The sequence below is a fragment of the Fukomys damarensis genome, unplaced genomic scaffold, assembly GCF_012274545.1.
Source record: "Fukomys damarensis isolate Sample0158 unplaced genomic scaffold, DMR_v1.0_HiC HiC_scaffold_23, whole genome shotgun sequence".
NCBI classification, from domain to species: Eukaryota; Metazoa; Chordata; class Mammalia; order Rodentia; family Bathyergidae; genus Fukomys; species Fukomys damarensis.
The window spans coordinates 44,604,985-44,618,202 of record NW_022900935.1 but is presented as its reverse complement, the minus strand read 5'-3'; the positions used below and the strand labels follow the sequence as shown (position 1 = coordinate 44,618,202).

General features: G+C 63.1%; 1 protein-coding gene across 2 annotated transcripts in view; it reads left to right on the top strand.

Moving 5' to 3' along the window:
- Positions 1-13,218, top strand: part of Plch2 (phospholipase C eta 2) — a 30,882-nt gene that overhangs the window by 16,718 nt on the left and 946 nt on the right. Inside the window, exons 9-24 of one of the 2 annotated variants that reach the window (XM_010627775.1) lie at positions 245-416; positions 510-617; positions 1,709-1,864; positions 4,473-4,526; positions 5,077-5,169; positions 5,412-5,494; positions 6,414-6,511; positions 6,598-6,780; positions 7,132-7,239; positions 7,925-8,049; positions 8,141-8,225; positions 8,400-8,546; positions 8,723-8,802; positions 10,683-10,980; positions 12,317-12,999; positions 13,108-13,124. In XM_010627775.1, coding sequence (XP_010626077.1) covers positions 245-416; positions 510-617; positions 1,709-1,864; positions 4,473-4,526; positions 5,077-5,169; positions 5,412-5,494; positions 6,414-6,511; positions 6,598-6,780; positions 7,132-7,239; positions 7,925-8,049; positions 8,141-8,225; positions 8,400-8,546; positions 8,723-8,802; positions 10,683-10,980; positions 12,317-12,999; positions 13,108-13,124 — 2,490 coding nt within the window. Of the gene's footprint in view, positions 1-244; positions 417-509; positions 618-1,708; positions 1,865-4,472; positions 4,527-5,076; positions 5,170-5,411; positions 5,495-6,413; positions 6,512-6,597; positions 6,781-7,131; positions 7,240-7,924; positions 8,050-8,140; positions 8,226-8,399; positions 8,547-8,722; positions 8,803-10,682; positions 12,045-12,316; positions 13,000-13,107; positions 13,125-13,218 lie in introns of those variants that run through there. The other variant, XR_780955.2, reaches the window with a different exon arrangement.

Sequence of the window (13,218 nt, the reverse complement as noted above, 5' to 3'; positions counted from 1 at the left end):
AAAAAAAAAAAAAAAAAAACAAAGCTAATTGCTTTTTTTTAATTGGAAAAATGTTGGCATCTTCTTTCCTCATCCTTAAGATACCCCAGCTCCTTTTCTACCTCTCATGGGCTCTCCCGAGCCTTGGGGCCACCTCTTGAAGCTGTGGCAGTGATGTCCATCGTGGAAAGGCGAAGTCCCCCTGACCGAGGGGCACAGATGAGCCACCCTGCTCCTGGCCTCACCTGTCCTCTGCCTCTTGCAGGTACCCTGTGATCCTGTCCATTGAGAACCACTGCAGTGTTGCCCAGCAGAAGAAGATGGCTCAGTACCTGACCGACATCCTTGGGGACAAGCTGGACCTGTCGGCTGTGAGCGGTGAGGACGCCACCATGCTTCCTTCGCCCCAGATGCTCAAGGGCAAGATCCTGGTCAAGGTGAGGCAGCAGGGCCCAGGGCCCAGGGCCCTTGCCGGCCTCTGTCTCTGGTTCCTGCCCTGCGGCTCTGCCCCTGGTGTCTGCTCCCCCCAGGGGAAGAAGCTTCCGGCCAACATCAGCGAGGACGCGGAGGAAGGCGAGGTGTCAGATGAAGACAGTGCTGACGAGATCGATGAGGACTGCAAACTCCTCAACGGGGACGTGAGTGTTGGGGCAGAGGGCACAGTGCAGAGTACACAGCTGCCTCGAGCTCGCGTGGCCTGCCCCACCCCACCAGAGCCAGGGGAACCCTGTCCCAGCGGGGACCCCACCCCACCACTCTGCTGGTGGCCCCTTTTGTTGCCCATTGCTGAGCTGACTTAGTGCTGCGAAATGCCTGGGCCCTGTCCTCCTGGCCCCTGAGCTCCTGGGGGTGGCCCTGGGGTGTTGGTCTCACACGGTTCCCACCCACACTGGCCTCCACCCAGAATATCCAGGATTCCTGCCATTTCCTGGCCAGCCCCAGCCAGACTGAGTGGCTGGTAGTCCTGCCGGGCAGACCCTGCCCAACATGAGATCAAAGCTGGGTGGATCCCAGGCTGAGAGCAGCAGGGCGAGCCATCCTGGCTGTGGTCCTCACTGCCTCCCCAGGGCTGGTGTGGCCCCCACGAGGGAGGGAGGCCAAGGAGTCTTGAGGCCCCTGGGCTCAAGGGGCTGGGGGTGGCTCCGTAATTGGCTTCTCACCCCCGCACTGTTCTGAGTTGCGCTGCTTCTGGGAGGTGGCAAGGCCTATTTCTCCACAGGGGCCATTGGGTGGGAAAATAATCTTACAGGAGGCTTCCTGGCCAGGCTGGCTAATTGTTTTAGAAAACACTGACACAACAGAACTCTTCCCATGCTGGGTGTGCCCCTCATGCATCTGCCTGCCTCCTGGGTGGGAAACCTGTGACCATGATGTCTGCTTGCCACGTGCTCCAACTGGGGGCCATGTGGGGCCGCTGTGGCAGGGAGGGCGCCCAGTGCAGCCCTGGCTCCTCCGACATCTGCCCTCTTCTCAAGTGTGTGGTGGCTGGTGTGTGTCCCTGAGCCTGTGCTGACCACTGAGCATGCTGACCTCCCCCTGAGTCCACTGGGCTGGGCACCTTGAGCTCCCCCGGGCAGCACCAAGCCACTGGAGGGACCTGATGGGCCTGGTCTGTGTATGGCCACCCTCAGCAGCCCGGGGTGAATCTCGGCCTCGAGAGCTGCGCCCAACAGTGTGCGGGCCCTAGGGCTGGGTACAGGTGCTAAGGGCAGGCCTCTGGCTCCCACAGGCCTCCACCAATCGGAAGCGTGTGGAAAACATCGCCAAGAAGAAACTGGATTCTCTAATCAAGGAGTCAAAGATTCGGGACTGTGAAGACCCCAATGACTTCGCTGTGTCCACCTTGCCCCCAGGGAAACCTGGGCACAGAGCAGAGGCCAGAAAGGTGAGGCCCCTGCGCGGCAGTGCTACCTGCAGCTCTGCACCTGCACACATATGCTGCTGTGTACACATCTGCACCCTCGCGTGCCTGCACATATATGCCTCAGTGACACACCCACACACCTGCCCCTTCCATGCACACCTTTGCAGACATATCACAACACCCATGAGTGCACATGTACCACACCTACCAGTATGCACACACACCTGTGTGCTCACACACTTTGCACACATGTGCCTACATACCTACTTGTACCCACGCACACCTGTATACATAGACTCCTGCACACCTAAACACACACATGTGCACACACGCACTCCCTGCCTGAGATCAGGGCCCAGGGGCTGGCGTGCTCTCCAGGTGAGTTTCGGTTGTCCCTGCTTCTCCACTGTGGAGAAGGAACCTGTGTGTTCACCCTGCCCAGGAAGATGGTGGGGCCCTGGCCCTATGGTATGGGTTGCTGGGGTCCTGTCCTTGTCTCTGCTCTTGTGGCTCTGACAGCCATGCCGGATCCCAGCTTGGGCACGGGGCCTCTAGGGGACAGACGCACTGCCCACCTCACAGATGTGCATCACCCAGTGGTGAGGGTCTCACACGTGACAGAGGGCAAGCAGGGTCCCCACACAGAGAGGACAGCATAAAGGCTGTCCCCCCAACCCACAGCTGTGTGGGGGAGGCCGGAATGGGGCCTCTCTGGACAGGGCAGTGAGCCTTGAAGGGTGGGCATGCCAGGGAGCTGTGCAGTGTTGGCAGATGCGGGTGTGGCAGTGATGACAGCCCCTCGGGCTGGTGCCTTGGGCTGGCTCCTGGCCACTTCCCAGGCCCTCAGGGAGGTGGGGAGGTGGAGAAGGGGTCCCTTCCTGGCTGTGGCTGTGCCCTGAAAGGACCGATATTTTTAGAGGCAGGTGCTTTCATTTCTGCCCACGGCCCAGCATGCTCGTTAGATGCATACAGGCCTGGCTCTGTTTCAATCCCCAGGTGTGCAGGTGGGACAGCATGGCCCACCTGAAGCTCTGCCCGGCCAGGTGGGGGTTGATGTTAAGTCTTTGCTTTCCTTGGCCAAACAACACGTGGCAGGGCATCTGGAGACACACAGGAGCCTAACTACCCCATGCATCTGCTGGGGCTTTCCTGGGGGGGGAGGTGGAAGGGGAGGAGGAGCTGCTCACGCTGAGCCACCATGGTGGGAGGAGGACTAGGCCCCCTGATGGCAGCACCAAGCTGCTCCTGCCAGCCCCACACAGCCCAGAGGGCCCGAGAGCCCTCAGGGACAGGCATATGTGGTGGACACATGGGATGTGTCCAGCAAGGATGCAGAGGGAAGCACCGACTGTGCCAGGCTGCCCGGACACAAGTTCTGTTGAGAACCCCTCAGGCATCTGCCTGACCTGTAGGACAGGGAAACTGTGGGACAGCAGAAGGCCCAGGCAGGAGGATGGGTTGCTGAGGAGACAAACGGAGGGGCCTCACCCACAGTGCTGAATGCCAGGGCAGGGGATGCCACTGGGTCCTCTGTGGGGACGGGCCAGCTGGGCCTGTTGTGACCCTGCCCCTCAGTGTCCTCAGTGCAGCTGGGGTGCTTGCCTCCTGGGCTCACCCTTGACAGGCTATGGCTTAGGACCAGGAGGGCCAGGCCTGGCTGCTGGCTGCCCACAGCCCCCATGGTGGCTGAGTGGAGCTGTTGCCTGTGTGGATGCCCTGGGGATGGCAGCAGATTATGTCCTTGCTGTGTGAGCTGTGCTGGCCAGCTTCTCTCCAGAGCCAGCATGTACCTCTCCTTAGTTAGACCCAGGTCACTCGTGGCTCGGTGATGGCAGTGTTTCGGTCAATGCCTCCACTGCCTCCGGCCCATGGGTGTGGTGTCCACACCTCTCTTGATGTGGCAGGGTCAGCTTTGATCCAAGAGGAGAGGGCCTGGGACTGTGGAGGCTGGGAGGGACAGCTCTCTGAAGGCTGCTGAAGATGGGAAGGCCCTGTGTGCCTTCTATGGATCTGCTTCAGGCTCCGGGCTGGCAAAGCCCCTTGCCTGGAAGAGCTGGCCAGCAAGGCCCGAAGGGTGGGCAGGGGGCAGGACTGCAGCTGGCAGTGGTGACTTCGGAGCAGATCAGCGGGGCTCACCCAGCCTTCTGCATGGGGCAGGGGCTGCCCGTGCTCAGCTTTCAGAGTATCAGAGAGGGTGGGAAGGAGGGGCGGCTGGACTGCTGGCCTGAGGGCGCTATGGCCAGGCACACTTAGTGGCTCTCACGGCAGCTCTGGAGTACCCATGGAGTGTGCGTGGTGTAGCTCTGTGTAGGTGTGTCGATGGCATACGTGAAGATGTGTCAAGTACAGAAGTGTCTGCGGCATGTACAGGGTGTGTGTGGTGTGCACCCAGGTGTCCACAGTGTATGCAGGAATGTGTCCACGTAAGCTGATTTGGCCATGGCGTGTGCAAGGTATATGGTCTGTGCAGGGGTGTCTGTGTTGCGCCCGTGCATATCTGTGGTATGTTCAGGCATGCACACAGGACCCTTCCCTTGCATGTTGTCAGGGTCCGTGTGGTCCTCACTTCCGGCTGCAGCTGCTCCCTGGCTGGGGCCCTGCAGCCACATGTGGTCTCTATGTCTCATAGGAGCTGCCCCGTCCTGAGCAGCTAGGAGTGGGATGCTGGGCACCTCCTGGGCAGGTGGGGCACAGTTTGGGGGCCCTGAGAGAGGGGCTGGTGGGGAGCAGGTGAGGGTGGCAGCAGTGGCATAGGTGTCTGCAGCTCGGCGTGGACGAGCTCTGGGGTAGCTGAGAGGATGGACAGGAGGAGGGGCACAGTGCCTGGGAACCAGGGTCATGGGGAGAGCTGTGTGGTTCTGAAGAGCCCAGTCTCAGCTCTGTGCCTGCAGGGAAGGCTCAGCCCAAGCCTGGAACCCGGCTTCCAGAGCCTGATGTTGGGCCCAGGGCCTGGAGTTACTGGGTGACCCTCTGGAAGTACCAGGCCTCTGGGAGGCAGGGCCCGAACAAGGCTCTGTAGGCAGCGTTTGTGGGAAAGCCAGGCAGCTGCATGGTGGGGCGAGAGCCATGCATGGCGAGAAGCTGGTGCTGCCTCCAGGCTTCGGCCTGGCATTGTGCCTCCTCCTCACCCTCAGCACCCCCAGCCCAGGCTCAAGCCCACTCTTCTAGGATGGCCTTAGAGCTGTGGGGAGTGACAGCCTTCCCCCCTTACCTCTGTGTCTCCCTTGGGGCAGAACAAGGCTGAGGAGGATGTGGAGTCAAGGGAGGACACCCGGGCCAGCAGACGTGATGGACGCCTGCTCATGAGCAGCTTCTCCAAGCGCAAGGTCTGGCCTGCTCCTGGCTGGGCCCTGGGAGGTGAACCTTGCGGAGCCAGCCTTCCTCCTTGTGCCAGGCGCTCATGGGCTCCTGGTCAGGTGCCTCGGTGGCCTCCTCTGGCCTGCTTGGTGCCTGAGCTCAGATACCCTGTGGCTGCCTGAGTTGCCAGGGCCCTGGCAGAGCCGAGCAGCTGGGTGGGAAGGGCCTGGAGGGCCCAGGCTGATGAGGTCGCAACTCTTCTCTGGTACAGAAAAAGGGCAGCAAGCTGAAGAAGGTGGCAAGCATGGAGGAGGGGGATGAGGACCCAGACTCGGCAGGAAGCCAGACACGAGGGTCAGTGCCCTGCAAGGGTGTGGGTGTCACCCTGGGGGACGGGAGGCCACGGCCCCACGCCCTTCTCCAAGTGACCCATGGGGCTGTCCCCAGATGGCATGTAAGACCTCAAGGCAGCCAGGGGAAGGAAGCCATTGTCCAGGTGACAGAAGCAGTGGGATGTGTGGGTGGGCATGGGGCTCTGGGCAGCCTGGCAGGCTGGATGCTGGCACAGGCTGGGCAGGGTGACACAGTCCTGAGGGCCCACCCCAGGTCCCTGGGCCCCATCTCTGCCAGGGCTTGGTGCCCCCTCCTCTTCCTTCAAGCCCCAGCCCCTCTGCCTTCTCTGGGGTGCTGTTTGTCCTGGTGATGGAGGTTCTCCATGGTCCCTGTGATAGGGATTCCCATGCCCCACAGGGGTGGCACTGGTCCCTGTGAGTCAGCTGCTCCCTGGGCACCTCCATGGTTTCATGGATGTCCCCTCTCCATGTGCAGCACTGGCCTCTCTGCCCACGGCCCTCTCTCCCCTCCCTCCCCTCCCAGGCCTCTCTCACCTGTCCCTGTTCCCTGTCCTCTGTCCCTCCCACCGTCCTACCCAGCCCTCTCCTGCCCCTCTCACTGCCCCACCTCCCCAGAACCTTCCAGAGCCCCTCCTGACCAGGCAGCCACCTCAGCCCCCATGGGCTTGGGGTGCCTGGGGTCTTAGCACTGGCTGGTGCCCTACAGGGGCCTTTGCCCAGCCCTGCCATGGTCTGGTCTGTCCCCAAGGGGGTAGCAGGCCTCAGACTGGGACAGTGGCTAGGCCAAGTGGCCGCTGTGTGCCCTGCCTGTGGAGTGTGGGCCTGGAAGGACCCACCCAGGCCTGGTAGTGGAGCCGTACACCCGGCTGGCCCTGGATGGGAGGGCACTGCAGCCCAACCACCTCTGCCACGCCCCGCAGGACAGCCCGACAGAAGAAGACCATGAAGCTGTCTCGGGCCCTCTCGGACCTGGTGAAATACACCAAGTCTGTGGGCTCTCACGACGTGGAGATGGAGGGTGAGGGCCGCAGGGCGGGTGTGGGGGCCCAGAGCCGGGCTGTGTGCACCTTGGACCCATGATTCATGCCACGCTCTGGGCCACAGTGGCCTCCAGCTGGCAGGTGTCGTCCTTCAGCGAGACCAAGGCCCACCAGATCCTGCAGCAGAAGCCGGCACAGTACCTGCGCTTCAACCAGCACCAGCTTTCGCGGATCTATCCCTCATCCTACCGCGTGGACTCCAGCAACTACAACCCGCAGCCCTTCTGGAATGCCGGCTGCCAGATGGGTGTGTGCCGGGCTACAGTGGAGAGGAGGGCACAGTCTGTGGGCACTGCTGTCCTGCAGCATGGCCAGCCGGGGACATGGGGCCTTTTTCTGTCCTTGCCCCCACCCCAAAGGTGGCTTTGGGGCACCTCCCACTCTGCCAGGCTGGCACCCAGCTGTGTCCTTCAACCCCAGCCAATCTGGGAAAGACCGCCCACAGCCCTGAACCTGGGTATGGGCTGGCGGAGCCCGGTGCCCCTTCCTGCCAGGACACAGGGCCTCTCCTCAAAGCTGTGAGCAGGAAGGGACATGGTGGCAGGGCTCATGATATGGGGATGGATGCTGACCCAGGGCTTCCTACCCTCACCCGCAGTCGCCCTGAACTACCAGTCGGAGGGGCGGATGCTGCAGCTGAATCGGGCCAAGTTCAGTGCCAACGGCAACTGTGGCTACGTGCTCAAGCCCCCGTGCATGTGCCAGGGTGAGGCAAGGGGGACACTGGACACTGGGGTGCACTAGGAGCAGGGGGCCAGGCTGCTGCCTGCTGCCAAGACACTTAACAATGGGGTGATACATCCTCTAGTTGTCAGCGAAGGGCCCTGTCTGCCAGGGTCTCGGGCTAGGAATCCGGGAGCCCTTCACCTACAACTGGGCCCATGTGAGGTTTGCGAGCAGGGCTGCTCTGAGGGGCCTGGCGCTGCAGCTGTGGCAGACACTTAGAGAGCCTGCTGCCGACACTTGACAATGGGGTGATACATCCTCTAGTTGTCAGCGAAGGGCCCTGTCTGCCAGGGTCTCGGGCTAGGAATCCGGGAGCCCTTCACCTACAACTGGGCCCATGTGAGGTTTGCGAGCAGGGCTGCTCTGAGGGGCCTGGCGCTGCAGCTGTGGCAGACACTTAGAGGCCTGCGTCCCTCTGCCCCTGGGGTGTGCCCTGCAGTTTCCAGGCTTCTCCTCCTTCCTCACCCTATCTCTGCCCTACTGAGCTGTCTCTGTGCATGACATGGCCTTGAGGTCCCCAACCTGTGCGAGCTCCTGCTGCCCCCATTTCCTCGCTGTCCCTGTGCCTGGATAGGCCCTAACTGCAGCCAAGTCCCCAGAGTCCCAGAGTCAGCTGCAATGTCTGCGGGGTGCTGGCCGCTGTGCTCACACCCACGTCCTCTTAGGCGTCTTCAACCCCAACTCTGAGGACCCCCTGCCTGGACGGCCGAAGAAGCAGCTGGCCTTGAGGGTCATCAGTGGGCAGCAGCTCCCCAAGCCTCGGGACTCCATGCTGGGCGACCGCGGGGAGGTAGGGCCAGGGTGATACAGGCAGGGTGGGCTGTGGGGGCCCTGTGCCACCCTCACCCCAGTGCCTGATGCCACCCCTACCCTGTCCCCAGATCATCGACCCCTTCGTGGAGGTGGAGGTCATTGGGCTTCCCGTGGACTGCAGCAAGGAACAGACCCGTGTTGTGGATGACAATGGTGAGCACCTCATGCCAGCCTGTGCCTGTGCTGGTGACTACAGCCCAGCCTGGCAATGAGAGGCCAGGGCCACCTGCTGTGTGCCAGGTGTCCCACCCCGCCATGGCCCCCGCTCTCACACTCTGGGGCACAGGCCCAGGCTGCAGCCGTCTACATAGCCCACCCTTGCTCCAGGATTCAACCCCATGTGGGAGGAGACGCTGGTGTTCATGATGCACATGCCTGAGATCGCGCTGGTGCGCTTCCTTGTCTGGGACCACGACCCCATCGGGCGCGACTTCATCGGCCAGAGGACGCTGGCCTTCAGCAGCATGATGCCAGGTGGGCGGGCCAAGCGGGGTTGACCCTGACACACAGGAGCTCCTCTCCTGCTGGCTGTGGGGTGCCCCCAGGAGGTCCCTGCAGGCTCCACGATGCACACTGGGGGGTGCTGTGGGAGGAGTGTGGGCCTTGGGGCAGAGTGGGGAGGCCCTGATGACCCTGAGATGGTGCCCCAGGCTATCGGCACGTGTACCTGGAGGGGATGGAAGAGGCCTCCATCTTCGTGCATGTGGCCATCAGCGACATCAGTGGTAAGGTGAGTGCCATGTGAGAAGAAGGTGCTGAGGCCCGCTGGTGACCTCACTGGGCTTCCTCCCCCAGCTGATATGAGGTATAGAGCCTCTGGGTCCCTGCCCTGGGAAGGAGTCCCCTGGTGTCTCCTCCCTGTCCTCCCCCTTGGTGGCCCCAAGAAGTGCCAACTGTCTGGCTAAAGGGATGGCACCTCATGGCCTCTCACGGCCTTCTCTCCCTCCCCTCTCCTGAGCCTCCCTGGCTGCCTCCCTTGCAGAGTTTCTGGATTTGTCCCTACCCAGCCCCCACACATTGGCCACAGGCCAGACCAGGGCAGGGTCTCCAGCCTGTGAGCTGGCTGCTCTTCCCAGGGGGTTCTGGGCCCTGGTGACCTCTCTTTTCTGCTGTGCCCATGGGGCCAGAGGCTCTGCAGGGTCCTGTTCTCTGCTGCTGCCGTCCGTCTGTCTGTCCGTCATGTCCTCCTGTCTCCATGGCCGCGGCCCCCTCCCCAGCCTCCCAGGCCACTCACCGGCCTTCACTCTGTCTCTTTGGTCTTGCAGTGGGCTTCTGTATGTCCAAAGTCTACTTTTAGAAGCGCAGCCTTGTTAGGAACCTCGAAGGTACCCGGGTGCCACAGGCCTGTGCAGCCTGCGCCCCTGCATGCCAGGTCGCGCTCATTAGCATCCGTGACTCCTGGTAGCACTTTGGAGACTGTCAGTTCATTTGATATGGGCCATGACATGGTTCCGGATCCCCTGGGCCATCCTCAGCCAGAGTGGCATTTATGAGGCAGCTCCAGGATTCAGCCACCTCCTCCTCCCAGCACTTCCATGTCCCCGTCCCTCCTCCTCACCCTTGGGTGTCCGCGTCTCTACCCCGATGCCCTGTCCTTTCCCCTTTCCTCCCTTCCCTCTGTGCCCCCTGTGCTGTCATTTCTCAGTGCCCTCCCATTCCCTCCTCAATCTGCCAGTGCCTGGGGTGGGGGACGCCATGGGGCCTGGCACTCCAAGTCTGAATCCTGGATCTCCTCCTAAATGGCATTCCAGCCCATGTTGACCAAATCGCACTGGATTTGGGATCTTGAATCAGGACACTGATTCAAGTCTGGCCATGTTATCACCTCTGCCAGCAGAGCCCCGGCCTCCGGGCCCTGGGGTGCTCTGCACCAAGCACAGCCTGTCCTGGGGACCAGTGGGTGTTGCAGAGTCTCCGTGGGGCTCAGGGGTTTCTGGCATGTGAGGACCTCTGCTCTGCACTTGTGAGATGCAGCTGCCCGTGCTCTCCAGTGGAGACCCCATGGTGACCTTCCCGCCCAGCTGGACAGGAAGTGGCTGTGGCTGATGGGCTGGGAGCCTGAGTCCAGCCGGGCAGTGGTTCAGTGCCGACCAGCTGAGGATGCAGGCTTTTGCAGGCCAGGGGTAGGGCTGGGCAAGTGGAGGCTGCCTGGAGCAGTGTCCCTGTGGGTCACCAGGAGCAGGCAGGCAGGGCTGGGGGCGAGCAGGCTGCCGGCACATCCGGCTGTGCTTGCTTTCACAACAGCTGCTGCTGGGGGCTTGGTGATGTGACCCACAGCAACAGCAACACCTTGCTTCTCTGCAGTCCACAGAACGGTGCTAGTGTGGTGGGCGGGGCTAGGCTTGAGGCAGTCCTTGAGGCCCAGGGAAGGGTGATTCCTGCCTCCACCCAGAGCTCGGAAGGCTATTAGTCTGAGAGGGGCCCTGCTGTCCCTGGTGGGGCTGCTGGGAGAAACCCGGCATCCTGCATGCTCTCTGGCCAGCAAGCCCAGTGGCACCTGGCCTGTCCTCACTGTGTGCCTGGTGGGGCCCTCTGGGAGCCCATGCTCGGCTGCAGCCACAGCCAGCCTACATGTCCTGGCACCAGCTATATGGGCTCCTTCTTTTGCAGGCCAAGCAGGCTCTGGGCCTAAAAGGCCTCTTCCTCCGCGGCACAAAGCCAGGCTCCCTGGACAGTCATGCTGCTGGGCAGCCCCCACCCCGGCCCTCCGTTAGCCAGCGGCTTCTGCGGCGCACGGCCAGCGCCCCGACTAAGAGCCAGAAGCCGGGCCGCAAGGGCTTCCCAGAACTGGCGCTGGGCACACAGGATGTGGGCTCTGAGGAGGCAGCTGATGACACGGTGCCCCCTAGCCCTTGTCCCACTCTGGAGACCCCGGCCCATGATGGGCCAGGCAGCAGCATCCCCCGAGGTAAGGCACCGGGGGCAGCAGCAGTAGCTGCTGAGCGAAGGAGCCCCGTGCAGGTGCGGCCCCTGCGTGGCCTCAAGGGCTCTGGGCCCGCCGGGATGGCCTCCACGTGCATGAAGTGCGTGGTGGGCTCCTGCACTGGTACAGACAACGAGGGCCTGTGGAGGGAGCGGCAGCCCAGCCCAGGGCCCGCAGGCAGGCTCACGACCATCTGCCAACAGCCCCAGGCCTGGGTGGAAGCGCCTGGGAGTCCCTGCAGCCCCGGCCCTCGAGCTGCCCCAGGGAGAAGCAAAGAGGCCTCTAAGGGCTCCGGGGCCCAGCGGCAGGGCGCAGGCGGCAGCAGCAGTTCTGTGTCCTTGGACTCCAGCAGCCTAGACAACCCGGGCAGCCCCCAAGTGGCCCCCTGCCCGCCAGGGGGTGCCCACAGACAGCTGGGGGCCCTGCAGGGAGAGATGAATGCTTTGTTCACTCAAAAGCTGGAGGAGATGAGGAATAGTTCCCCCATGTTCTCCACGGGTAAGGCCAGTGCTCCTCTGCACTGCGTGCTCTGCACACCCTGGCATGCCTGGGGCTCCATCCCCCGTTGTGTTCCTGTCTGCTTCAGTGTGCTCCTGCGGCCCTGTCTGCCCCTCTACACCAGAAACCCCAGCACTCTGCGGGCGACACCAGGCGAATTTGGGTCACTTGCTGTGCCTGACCCCTGGTCCAGCCAGGCCTCTCCCGGCCTAGTGGTGCAGTGATGGGGCACCACAGATGTCCTGTGCCAAAGGTGGCTGGGCCTGCATGCGGGACCTCGGAGTTTGTGGAGGGCTGAGCGCACTTCCCTTGCTCAGAGCCAGCTCCTGGAGCTGCCACCCAGTCCCGCAGTGAGCAGAGTGGGGAGCTGGGTGCCAGACCGCAGCCTGGGTGGGAGGGACATGTACTGAGCCCCTCATCCTGCTCTGCACCCCTGCCTGTCTTGCTGTCCGTCCACCCCTCTGCCAGCCCCACCCTGCTGACCTTGTTCTCCTTTCTGTCCCTGCACCCCGGGCTGCCTCCATAGTTAGGGACTGAGAGCCGCGTACCAGGTAATGGCCCAGCCCCTGTGTGTGCCGTGTTGCCCTGGGCCCTGCAGACCCTGAGAGGGAGCACAGGGCATGGGCATCTTGCCTGGCCACAACCCGGTCCCAGCAGCAGCAGGGATGGGGGCACACTGAGTGCGCCACGTTAGCCAAGTACAAATGGGCAGGCCTGGCTGCTGGGGATCCTGGGGGGCGGTGCTCACACTTGTGGACGGCGCTGCAGGGAACCCGTCACTGTTGCATCTCCTCTGACTCAGTCTCTGCCCCTCTCCCCACAGGTGCCCGCCCGTTCTCCACACAGCGGTCCATCTCCCCCTTGTGCAGCCTGGAGCCCATCGAGGAGGAGGCGGCCACCCCCACCAGCCCTCCCAGGGGGCGGTCCCTGCACTCCGCAGGACCTGTGGCCAAAGCGGCCAGTCCCCTACAGATAGCTCGGGGACCTCCAGGGCCCCTCCAGCTTAGGACTGGGGTCCATGGGAACAGTGAAGAGGCTCCTGGAAAGCTGCTCAATGGTGAGGGGCCCACGGGCAGCCAGACAGACAGCAGGAGCCAGCCTCGAGCCCTGGTCCTTCTGCCTGCAGTCAGAAGGGCCAAGAGTGAGGGTCAAGTGCCCCTGGAGCCCCTGGGTGCATGGCGGCCGCTGGCTGGGCCCGCTCCCATCCCTGCTGTCTACTCGGATGCCACAGGCAGCGACCGGACATGGCAGCGGCTGGAGCCAGGCAGCCACCGAGACAGCGTGTCCTCCTCTTCCAGCATGTCCTCCAGCGACACAGTCATCGACCTCTCCCTGACGAGCCTGGTTCTGGGCCGCAGCCGTGAGAGCCTGGCTGGGACCCCCCTGGGCCGCCTGCCCCCACGGCCCTGCACAGCCTCTACAGCCCCGCCCGACCTGCTTCCCGTGACCAAGAGTAAATCGAACCCCAACCTGCGGGACGCTGGCCAACTGCCTCCCACACCCGACGCGCTGACACAGTCATCGACCTCTCCCTGACGAGCCTGGTTCTGGGCCGCAGCCGTGAGAGCCTGGCTGGGACCCCCCTGGGCCGCCTGCCCCCACGGCCCTGCACAGCCTCTACAGCCCCGCCCGACCTGCTTCCCGTGACCAAGAGTAAATCGAACCCCAACCTGCGGGACGCTGGCCAACTGCCTCCCACACCCGACGCGCTCTAGCCCCGGCCTC